The sequence below is a fragment of the Perna viridis genome, chromosome 2 (genome assembly GCF_037379345.1).
Source record: "Perna viridis isolate PV_CMFRI_1.1 ecotype Kerala chromosome 2, ASM3737934v1, whole genome shotgun sequence".
In the NCBI taxonomy this organism is placed as follows: domain Eukaryota; kingdom Metazoa; phylum Mollusca; class Bivalvia; order Mytilida; family Mytilidae; genus Perna; species Perna viridis.
Window position 1 is genome coordinate 36,947,760 of NC_142446.1, and position 12,863 is coordinate 36,960,622.

General features: G+C 32.7%; 1 protein-coding gene across 19 annotated transcripts in view; it reads right to left on the minus strand.

Annotated features, from left to right (window-relative positions):
- The window catches only part of LOC148624880 (TOG array regulator of axonemal microtubules protein 1-like), a 58,263-nt gene extending 46,352 nt beyond the window's left edge, over positions 1–11,911 (minus strand). For 11 of the 19 annotated variants that reach the window (XM_088567950.1, XM_088567947.1, XM_088567943.1 and 8 more), the window contains exons 1-2: positions 9,779–11,911; positions 1,353–1,497 (exon numbers count right to left, since the gene is read on the minus strand). In XM_088567950.1, the coding sequence (XP_088424076.1) occupies positions 1,353–1,497; positions 9,779–11,683 (2,050 nt within the window). In that variant the 5' untranslated portion in view covers positions 11,684–11,911. The remainder of the gene's footprint in view (positions 1–1,352; positions 1,498–9,778) is intronic. The other 8 variants (XM_088567952.1, XM_088567951.1, XM_088567949.1 and 5 more) reach the window with 1 other exon arrangement.
- Positions 11,912–12,863: the final 952 nt, after the last annotated feature.

The following is a 12,863-nucleotide window of genomic DNA, read 5'->3' on the forward strand; positions in this document are numbered from 1 at the left end:
TCTTTTAATGTCTTAAATATATATTTCAGACGAAGGTTGTAAAATATTTCTTTCTTATAAAACAAGATTAGAGATTAAAATGAAACAACTAAAAACCGAAAAGTAACAAAGTCCCTTTTTTTGTCAAACCCTCCTTATTATATGCTTTTGCAGCTGATAATGAGTATCTTGAAACTTATTTGGATTATTTCTATCAATTTTCTACCTTAACAGTATGTTTTAAAATAAAAAAAAAATAAAAAAACACGAAATTTAAGTTCCAACCGAAACTGGAAATGTCTGATTTCCTGACTTTTGAGAATATAAGTTTCTTTCCTTCACATTTTTGTTGGATTTACAGCATCAAGGTAAATTAATTAACCAATCAATTGCAAAATACTGATCTTTTGTCTAACAAAATTCTATAGCAATCTAAGTCTAAAAAACTTTTTTTCTCACATTTTGACCTTCAAAATTGCACTGCATACAATACATAAATGTATATATTTTACACAACAAAATACAGTATGTACAAAAATGTACAAATAATTGAACACAAAATGTACATTTATGCCCAATAATACCAATAATAACATGAATCTCAGACAACAAGTAAATGGTCATACATGTACCAGTATGTTCACAAAGGCAAGCTAGGCAAACTATTTCTGATCTAAAGCAATAAACAGCTACCCATGACACTAATCCCAGTAAGATAATGCATGCAAGCATTTTGGGCATTACTGATCATGCAGGTTATAACTTGGTCATGCTACCCAACAAATGTAACTCCAGGTACAAAATCGTTTCTTTTATACAATCAGGAAAATAGAAGTCAATTTATTCAATGCCAAACCCCTGCTCAATATTATATTTAAGTATGTCAACCAAACAAGGAGTGCAAATGTGTAAAAATAATTTCTACAAAATACTGCATTCATCTTAAATGTTAAAATAATAATGTAGTTGAGAGTTTGGGTTTAGGTTTATCAAGCATTACATAATTCTATCATCTGGACTGAATTCAATTTTAGTTTACTTTGAGAGTAATTATAAAAATGTGTAAAACTGGCATCTTTGATATCAACCCATGATACTAAGCACAGGTCTGACAGGCAAGTGGAGGAAAAAATTAAGAAAAATGCTGACTTCTTTTATTTAGATCTTTCCTAAACAGAAGATAATTAAATATTTTTTTCTAATTCAACAGTTAATCCTAATCATCCTACATCTACACAGAATGATAGATTCCCAGCTTCATTTTTATATCTCCTATGTACATGTAAGTGAAAAATTATTGTAATCAAAATTCACTGAATGCAGTATTTATGGAAACACAGGTGCAAGAGGTTTTGAGTTTGAACACTTTGTACCTGGTTCTTGCTGGGACTCCTCAACAGCATTTATCCCAACTACAGTAATTCTACGTTTAGGAACTCGTTTACCATTGTTTATACTGTCTTGGCCACCGTCTTCACCCCAAGTGTTTCTTGCCTTTGGGGGACCTTCATTAAAAGACTGAAAAAGAAAAGGTAAGTCAATAAAATTGTTGTTGTTCACTTGCTGTTGTTATAAACTGAAAAAAAAGTCAAGTATTTCCCATTTCTAAGGGCATAACTCAGCTCTGGTAAACCCATCTGGAGTATTTTGAACAATACATTTACTTCACCAACCCTGCCTGGCAAGTGTGAATCAATATGTACAAGTATAATAAAATGTATAACTACAATAAAACTTCTGTTTTTCCTGATTCATGACATACAAAGGTACTGAACATTGATGATAGAAAGTAGCAAAATGATACATGTACAATTGTATAAAAATGTAAGTACATGTATCAATTTACAAGTATAAATTCAACATTCTGCATCTTCTGTACTACTGGCATTTAGTATGAAAAATTATAAATTGCACTGTACACACAAATACATCATAGAGTGACTTGTTAAGTGGACTTGAGGTTTGTTGTACCATTTACTGTTTCAAAGTTTAGGGAATGACGATGAAAAAATAACTCTTTATTTAAATGCAGAAGAATTAACTTGAAAACACATGAAAAATAGAATTTGTGATATAATTTTTAGATGTTAAAAAAAATACAAATGGCATAAGTATACATTAAAACCCAATTAAATTAAGACCAAAACTGTCAGTACCAACATGCCTATAAAAAAGATCACAGATTCAAAATTTTGAGGACAAAGAATGCCCAAAAAATGGACCAAATTTCCAAGACATTATTCAGTAGTTATATAGTTTAAATCAAATTTCTATAGTAAATAAAAAGACATACAACCAACAATACAAGAAGAAAAACTCAGTGAAGGTCATTAAAATGCTTGTTTTATACCATTACAAATCACTGACAAAATATACTTTTGTTAAAACAAAAATGTATGTTTTACAAGTAAAATATAAAAAAAATGACAAACTTTTTTAAAAAGTTGTAGTGACACATTAGCCCTTCATATTGTTTGTTCACGATGACATTCAAAAACGTGAAATACCATTTTGAAAGCAGTATTTCCATTGGAAAGGACCACAGTCATTTAATAACAAGTATAAATATTGTCGATTTTTCTAACAAGAACTCATGTTTATGATGACAGCCGAACAATGGGTTTTAATGTTATAACAAAGCAAGTCCTACACGTTCCTTTTAAAATATACAACTGTAAAAATGTTTGGCTATATTTGGTATACATTGTAAATTGTCATGGCCATGGTTGAACTGATCTGATTCAAATGATTTCAGTTTGATCTTTGAATGGATTACTGCGAAACCATAATATCTGTCAAAGTGGAAAAAAAATACATTTGTGTTAACTTGACAGACAAAAACAAATCATTTGGAGTTTTTTTTAATTCATAGTACACTTCATTTACACAAGTCTTTGAAATTAGAACCAGTCCACATGCCAATGCTGGTAATAATAGAGATGGACTTGAAGAATTTTTGCTTCCAAGCCAATGTATCTTATATAAAATTCTTTTCAGAGTGTACCTGTTCATACAGTATACATGCATGTGTACCAGACACCTTCACAATACGAAATGATTGCAAAAGTCAGAATGTCTGACTTTTGATTGAATGATTGACTGGATTGTTGTTTTCCAGGTTTCCCAACATTTACATATACAATAACACACAAATCACCAACATGTATTGATTTATTTCAAGTAATATTTATTACCTCAAACAAGTCCTCTGCATAAGGGTGTACTCTTCCAACTTTACAAAGGGCAGGAATACAAGCCCACACACACATTATATACAAGAGATTTTAAAATCCAGAAGATATAACTATATTCCAGTTAGAGATGTCTCATCAGCATGAACATTACGTTCCTACATACTGTACTGGAATTTGATAAGTACATATGTACATGTACATTCCTCAGTTATTTTATTCCAATCTCCTATTTAGTTTAACAGATTTACAATATACTTATACAAATCATGACATTAATTTGAAATATGAAATCAAACAAATCAGCGTTTAGTTCCTTTACTGACAATTTTGTCCAGACAAGTTTTGAATACCAGTGGGTTGTTAGACCACAGTTCACTGGTGCAAGGGGTGTTATTTTACAAGCATTAGATATCACATGTATAAAATATACACAATTATAACTTTACAGTTATTATAACTACAGTATCAATATCTCTTTCTTGAAATTTTATGCTTTGCCAATACACAATACACCTTCCAAAATGAATTCAATGATCGAAAACTCTTCATGGAAGAAAAGATTTGAGAAGATATTTATATAAATTTAACAAGTCGAAAGTCAGAATTGTCAGTTCTGATTTGTACTCAGAATCATTGTATACCTCATTTGGGCATAATAATAGCATTTTATATCTACCGCTACCATTCCAAACAGAAATTGAATATATAAAATCTACGGTATAGAATTTTGTATTTGTTTGAACAGAAAGTCAGTCAATGCCTCCTCAAAAGATTGATTAGAATGTGTCTGAGACTTCTTACATTTAAACTCATCAATACAAGCGTTCAAAGAAAAATACAAATCAATTTAAGGTCTACTTTTTCTTTGGATTTTCAATCTAAATTTATTTACTTCCACCCAACCATGACTTCCAACCTTTTAAACAAATTTTGCATCCAAGAACTTTTTTTCAGTTCAATAAATTTTTAAGTTTGTGTAAATAAAAATCTGGCTGTCGAAACACATAAAAGTAATTTAAGTTCATTACTAACGCATCAAAAATCATTAAAGGTTAATATTGTTCTTGTATCCCCAGCATCAGAACTATATTAATACTTCGTTCCTACAGAAAACTTAACTTAGAACTAGTAAAATAATTTTCCTACCCACCAATGGCAACTTCTTGTACGTGTAAGCTTACATGTAGGCCCAAAAAAAAATAGGGTGGGTTGATTTTTTTTTTAATTTGTACAGTTCTGTTTCGTTTATACAGAAATGTAATTAAACATTTCCATTGCAGATACCAGATTCTTACAATAATACATGTTACAAGCTGGGATGTAATTCCCAGATTTTTTTCCCCAAGAATCTGCCAATGTCTTGAATGAAAAAGTTTAGGGTCAGGCAGGAAAAAATAGTCAGGGTACAGTAAACACACATATTTTTTTTTGCCTTCATGATTTCACAAAAAGCAGAAGCCGCTTATTACAAGTATAGAAGAAACAGTGATAAATCATAAATTGTCTGTGTATATCATACACATGTATCTGTACATTTTTGTATACATTTACCAATAGGTGTGTTTGCACTTATTGAAGATCTTTAGGTAATCACTATTTTTATAAAGGTTATACAATGGTGCATTAGTTGTGTTTCACCATATCTGTTCCTTTTTCTATATTGAAATACATGTATTATGGTTTTCCAGTCGTTCCGGCCTAAGTCGTTCCAGCCCCAAGTCGATCTGGCCTCATTTTAAAAGTCGTTCCGTCCCCAAAATAAAAATATTTAATTTTACCAATTAGTCAATGAATTTAGATAAACTATTTGAGATTTTACCGCAGTCGCATATTTTTTATAAAGATTAGTCAACATCGTTGATACTTATTACTTAAAATTGCACATCAATCATATCCGTCATTGTCCATCATAGATCTACAGACATTTGGTTATTTTTTTATTTATAAATGAAGATGCATCAAATGAAATGATGAATAAATATGGTTTCCTTTTAATTTTATCATATCTTGCCTTGTTTATTAATCATGGAGTTTCCAATGCTGGTAAAATACATTGAAATTTATGTGGTAGTATGGGTTCATATTCAAAGGCTTTAAGTTTTCCTTGGTGTCAGTTTTTCTGTTGTTGTATTCAGTTCTTTCATGATAATTCAACATCGTCTTGTTTCCAAATGATACATATATATACAATAAAAAACTGGGGCCGGAATGACTTTGGGCCGGACAGGTTTGGGGCCGGAACGATTTGCATCCGTATTATGTACATGCAGTATGTAATGGAATTCCAAACACAGCTTGAATCTGGAGAATGTTACAATATTTAATATGTGCTACATGCAATAGTGAATACAAAATTTATTTTACACATAAATCCAGACAGTTACCATTTACATGTACTTTTTTATCCCTAAAATGTCTATATCATTTTCTTCCTCTTGTCATCACAACAAAATTCTTTAACTGCTAGCCATTAGCAAAAAGTGACAATACATAACTTTCAGGCTTCTGAACCACATTTGATGTGTCAACCAAGAATTTAAAAAAAAGTACTTGTCTCTAAAAGAACTAGTCATTTTATTGACATACAAAATGTACAATGTACCAATGTATTGACAATGATGGAATTTTGCAGGTCTCTGTCTACAATCTAGTGGCCAGTTAATTCCTTCTACCTGTACTGTTGTCGGAATTACTGAACCTTTTATCTAAAATATGCAGAGCACTAAATAGCTAAATAAAATTTACTGTTTTAAAAGGCCAGGTTTATTGGTTAAATATTAATTATGGTCATAGGTATTATACCTTATTCTGGGCAATGTTCCAAATCTTCTTGTATAAATAGCTCAAGACTCATATAAAGCTTCATAAGTTTCTTTATATTATTCACAATGAATTATAAGGCATTAATACATGTATATGTACTGTACATTTGTATATGGTTTTAAAATTCTATTTATTAATATGAAATTTTCTTTTCATTTATATAGCTCCCATCAGTGCACAAGAACTTCTACAGTAGCATCACACAATCAAAGAGACTGGTAGTGTACATGTAAGGGACATGTAACAAAAAACAGACATTATTTTTCAACGGTCAAGCCAACAAAAAAAGGGAATATTGATGAAATCAGAAGTAAACATATAGTAAAAAGAGAAACATAACGGTAATGTTAAAATGAGATTTTGAAAAAGTGGAATAAAATTTTTAAAAATGTAAAACAGGAAGGACATGAAAGTCTTCAGACCTGCAGGTGGGCTTGTACATACAAAATGTACATTTACATTATATATCGAAAACTGAATCATAAGGACTCATACTGAAACAAATTTGTACATGTTTTAACTTAGTAATGTACTGACAACATGTTACAGTATGATACATTGTACACTTACAGTGCTCCTAACAGTTTCTTGTACATCAAATACTACTGTAGTATTATAGTGACTATGACTTCTATTGACTTTTGAATAACACTCAAGTAACAAAGCTATAAAATAGACTTGTTTATCAATGGATTTAAATGATCAACATAATTCTGTCAACAAATCAATAGTTCCTCAATCACCAGTATCCTATTATGTCATGAATCATATGTAATGTTTTGTTTAAAAACCAACTGTTTTCCTTGCAACCAATCCCATTTTATGACCTGTTATCATTAAATGCCTGGCCTTTCCTTAAAGTTGACATAACCATAATAATAAAAAGAATCCATGATGTACAATAAACAATATAATTAGGTAAGTTTTAAACAATGTAAAAGCACTGCCCTCAATTGTTGATCACACAAATGATCTAAAGGGGTTGATGTCAACTACATGTATGGTACCCAATGTCCTTGTACTTGCACAAAATCACTCATGATCTACATGTGTACATGTTCTTGTTCATGTAAACATGAACATTGTGTTGATAAACATGTACAATTGTACATACACTTTACTGTACAGTACATTAGGTCTTTATATAAATTACCAATGTTTCTGCTAAATTGTACAATGTAACTCTACTGACCACAACTTTTTGTGCCTACCATCAAGTATTTTTTGCCATATTTGATACAAGAAAGTGCCTCCAAAACAAACCAGTCAAAAACTTTTGAAAAAATTAAAATTTTTGCCTGCCTAGCAATCCCAGTTTTTTTTAAAACATACAGTTTGTTAGCGGAAACACATAATTTTGTTTCTTTGCTTAAGCATATACATGAATAGTGATGACCATACATACACAGTACACATATGTACATGTACATTCAGCCAGCCTTTCTCATTTAAAATTTTAGACTTAAACCTAGAACATTTCCAGTAACATTTAATGTACAATGTACATGTGTACGTTCCTGAGAAAGTTCTACATTTGTATATGTTTACAACTGCTTATCTGAAAAAATTTTTTTTACCTGGCTGTACAGTGCCTTTGTTGAGATTGCAACTGTATTTTGAAGACTGTGAGAGGGACCATGTACATGTTGTAGCACATGTTGTATCTTGAGATCAGCCTGTTCAAATTGTACTAAAACAGTCTTTCCTGAAAACTTGTTTTTATCCAAAGACCAAAAGTTTTGAAAATTTATTATATACTACTTAACATGTTTACATACATTGTATAACCAGCTCCAAAGTGGGATTTTTATAGGCTCACACACATTTTGTACCAGCCTTGAGCTGCAAACTACTGGTTTATAAACTGCTTAAACATGTAAGCAATTGATAAAGTAGTAGTAGTTTTACTATACATTGTTAATCCATAAGTACTACACTAAATTTCTTCATCCAAATATACAAAAATGTAATTCAGAACATCGTACATTTATTGTACATATGTACATGTACAAATTTACACTTAGTGAAATTGTTTGCATTAATTTACCTCCAAAATAAGCCTGCTTCACCTAATGAAAGTTTCCCAACTTATCGAAATTAAATGCTTTGCAGGGTGTAGCTTGATACAACTCCAGAGGTCAAAACCATTAACAGTTATGACAAGTATGGACATACCAACCACTTTATGGCCTTGCATGTAAATGGCTCATCAAAACCTGCAAAATCAATCCCAAACTTCCTGAGGGGATATGACACCTTATGGTACAATTTCAAAGTGAACCATTCCTTTTCATCCCAGTTTTCATCCAGGAATCAGAAAAAAACTTGTTTCTGGCCCCTTTATTCTAACTTAGCTAGAGTCACAACCCCAAAAATCAATCCCAGTTTTCCTTTTGTGGTATGGCACCTTGTAGTAAAATTTATATTATATTTACTAATATACTGACACACATGTACAGTAAGAAAATGCTTGATTCAGACCCCTTATTCATACAAGGTTCAATTCTTAACCCCCAAAATCAATCCCTGTCTGCATTTGGTGGAGTCCAATTTACTCACTCACTTTTGTTAATTTGTTTTTATTACATGTACAGTATATGTATTTTGGTTATTTTATGTCCTTTGATATGTGTGTGTGTCTGTTTTCCATTTCTGGTCTTTGTCCCTGGATTACATTACATTCTTTTGATTTCTTCTAGAATCTTAGTCCCCTTGATTACTCTTTTGCCCAAAATTTCTGAAAAGTTCAGGTCTTTACCCCAAAAATCAATCCAAGTCTAACCAATGGTTAGGAACCATTGTGGTATAAAACATTGTGAAGAATATCATAGGCATTCCTATGCTTTTAATGTAGTTATATAGTAAAATTCTATTTGGATCACATAAAAATAGCTGAAATATTTTCTAAATCAGATAAATTATTCTCAAAATGGCACTGGTAGATAAAGTGCAGGATATGGTGTTTCTGTTCGAAATTACATGGATTAATTTGCCAAATTTTACATACTGTATCATTATTGGTCAAAACCACTTTTTAGAGTCTACAAGTAATTTAACCAGAATGTACATTTGTATGTACAAAAATTTACAGTCTAAAAGTACATGTACGCATTTACAATGAACAAAATACATGTACATGAACTGTTACAATAAATTTTTGGTGTCTTCTTTGGTTCCTGGATTTTTTTACTTTTTGATTCACCAGAGCTTCATATTTTTCATTTTTTTAATTCTGTCCAGGAAAGCAAAAACATTTTTTTACCCCTTGAAAAGAACAAGATTTCTTCCAGTTTTCTGTACAAATCTGCTTTTGCCTAGTAGCAGTCTCTGGAAGTGTGCTGACCAAACAACATGACAAATTTTGAGGGCTCAGTACAATGTTCTAGACTGACTGTCCAAATCTTGGATTGAACCTTCAAATTCGCAGTAATATGGTTTGGATTTAATAATCCAAATACCTGTAATTGCTGCATGTAAATGAATATCCTACACACACACAATGACATATATATACATGTAGATACAGTACTATCAAAATGTCTGACCTTTCCAGCAGACTCAGGAAATACATTATAGTATAACTTATACTCACCACAATTTAATTGAGTTTACAAATGTATACAAATGTGAATCTTCATTTTTACAAAAATAAGGAGTATACACAAATGTATATGTATACAATAAAGATACATACTTTTCCACTGAAGACATAAAAAAAATACATTATGGTAGGTGGTAGATATATATTTTATATTTTTTTGTTGTATAAACACTTTACTCACCTGTGTCATTGTTCTGGCCTTGTCATCCTGATCTTCTTCCCAAGGCAGTTTACTGCGACCTCGTCCAGCACTTAGAAACCTGCCTCTGTTAGATGGAGTATAGCTCTCACCAATAGCATTTGGTGTTGATCTAGCTGAAGATGCAACTGATTCAATCTCCATTGTGTCAGATCTTGGCAGTTGTCTACTAGCTGATGAACCTGAACCACCAACTGCCATAATCCACTCCATGTCAGCTCCATGAATATACTGGCTGCGTGAGGATGCTGAACTGGGTACTGGAGTTGCATATTCTACTAATCTCTCAGCATTCAATCTTGGCAATTGTCGCCTGGCTAGGCGTGCCTGTACAGCTGCCATGACACCTTCACCTTCATTCATAAGCTCTACAGTATCAACAGCATGAACAAGTGGTTGCATACGTCCCTGGCCCATAGCTTGGGCTATCACAGCAAAACATTCCAAAACTGCTTGACGCACTTGCCTTTTACTATCTGTCAACAGAGGTGCAATAGTTTTGCAAATTTTGGGGAGATCAAAGTCATAACTGGGAAATGTCAGCAATGCTGCAATAAGAATGTTGATGGTTTCTTGTCTCACACGCGAATTTTTGTGAGAGAGATTACTGTCAAGTATCACAGATAAAACAGGCTTTGCTTGATAACTCTGCATCATTTTAATGGCAACCTTCATTACAGCCTGACGCACAACTATCTTATTGTCACCCATTCTCTTTGCTAAAGTTGATGACAGTGGTTTTAAGAATTGTTTTACATTCTGCCCTAATTTTTCAACCAGAATTTCTAAGATTTCTAAAGTGACTGTGGTGGTTTTGAAATAGTTGTCATCTAACAAATTATTTAAGAAACTAATAAAAGGCATCATGTGTGGTAAAAGGTTTCCTGTAACCTCTTGGTGTTGCAGATCTCCAACAATTCGTTTCAATTCTTCTACTCCTTGAGCACGTAATTTGAAATTTTCCTGATCGTTAATTTGATGCATCACATGACTAGGAATTATTCCAAACTCATAAGATTCAACATACTGTGCACGACTGGTGTTTGGCATTTGTGATGACTTAGAGAAAGGTTTTGAATTCCTGGGTGTAGTTGTACCTGAGCTATAACCTTCTTGCAAATCCAAATCACTATTTGTAAGCTGGCAATAATACCGTCTTAATGGAACTGCTAGCTTTTGAATATAGGAGTTAAACTCCCGCTCCCCAACTAAGTTTCGAATTTTATCCATAGTTGTTAAAACATTATCACGGATAGAATCTTCAAGGGAGCTATTAAGGAGTTTACGTGCTAAGGACTGAGTAATGTCAAAAAAGTTCTCTCTCCCAAACTCTGGAGTGAACAACATGGGGAGAGCAATTATTGTCTCTTTTTCAACACGAGGATCATTGTTATCTAATCCAAACTGAACTATAGCTTTCAACAGTGTCTGCACTCTCCTTGTGTGCTTCATATATACATGTAATGTCTGTATAACTGCCCTTCTGACAGTAATTTTGCTTTCTCCTATATTTGGAATAAGTTTTCCAAGGACAACAGCCATGCAAGGATCTAAATCGTCCCCAAACTGAGGAATAACTTCGTTTATCAACTGGATACATTTTAATCGCACATCCCAGTTAGAATCTTTCAGAGCCTGGGCTAACCCATTGAATATTGCTTTGGGGTCACGATATGGCAACTTTCCACCACTTCGTCTAACCTTGATAAGTAACTGCTCGAGTACTTCGACTCGATTATTGAAGCTCTCGTCATTAAGCTGGTCAAGAACTTCATCTTCTTCCATATTCCAAACCCTAGATTGGTTTGTATCTAAGTATGGGGCATTATTGTATTCAAGACTTGAAAACTTCGATATATGCAACTTGTTGGCTACTTTGCCAGCCATCTAAAAACACCTGAACTACGACTGAAATAATGGTTTAAACGTCTTTGTCAGCGAGACTGACGCCTGTTGTCAAGATGGCAGAGAGTCTTGTTGATAAAGGATGTTAATGTCATTCCAAATCATGGTTGTTGCATTGATTTTTATGGTTTAACATCGCTTTTTTTTGTCTACGGTAGACGATTTACCTGACAAGATGGCGGACTTCTCTGACAACAACACAAACTATGGAGGTCACGTGATCAATCTATCGGATGCCTGGTAAGTTGATTTTTAGGATTCACGACGAACTTACGTTATACTTATATGCATTATGCAATCTTGTGAATTTTTTAAAAAGAATTACAACCACCAGGTTTATTTTAAACTGAAAGAAAAATTGTATGACAAAGGATTATTAGATTTTTACGATTAAACATAGAGTGTATTACATATGTAAGTAAAAGTCCTTGAAAAGTCAACTTAGAAGTTCGGTTTATTCCTTGTTGTGAGAGAGGAGGCCTCCACAGCAAGCAGTAATGGTGTTACCATTGAAAGATTAGATTTAGAACCAGGCAATTCATAAGCGGTGGGGGTGGCTAAACATATATATTCAAAAGTTTAGCAAAATCAGTTTTACACGTTCATGCAGAAACTTCAATATAAACGCCCTGTTTCATGGGAAAATATATATTTCCCTACTACTTAACAATGCAAAATTTCAAATAGAAAATCGACAAAATACTCCGGCTGCTATTGGACTAAAACGAGCGTCTGCGTGAAATGAATTATCAAAAAACAAAATATTCCCAGGGACGGATCCAGGATTTCAGATTAGGGGGGTACAGTTAAATGTTTTTTAGGTTTATTTTTTTAAATATTCTTCTAGAGTGGATGCCATGTAGATATCTTTTGTGGTAAAATTAGCGAGAAATTAAAGTTTCAACCTAAAACCGCCTAAATCTACCCCTGACAACCCATTACCATTCAGAAGGTAATAAATGTGTGCCTTGCATGTTATAATATCCGTGTCGTATTGAACCAGGCAAGAATAATCGATATAACTTATTGATAATCACATATCGGTCACAAATCGAACGGTAACCGAATAATTAGCTCGGTTATCAAGCATTTATCGGTCAAACTCTCTACTCGTGATACAGTTGAACTGATACAACCCTTGTCGTTCAGGTGCGTTCCGGAG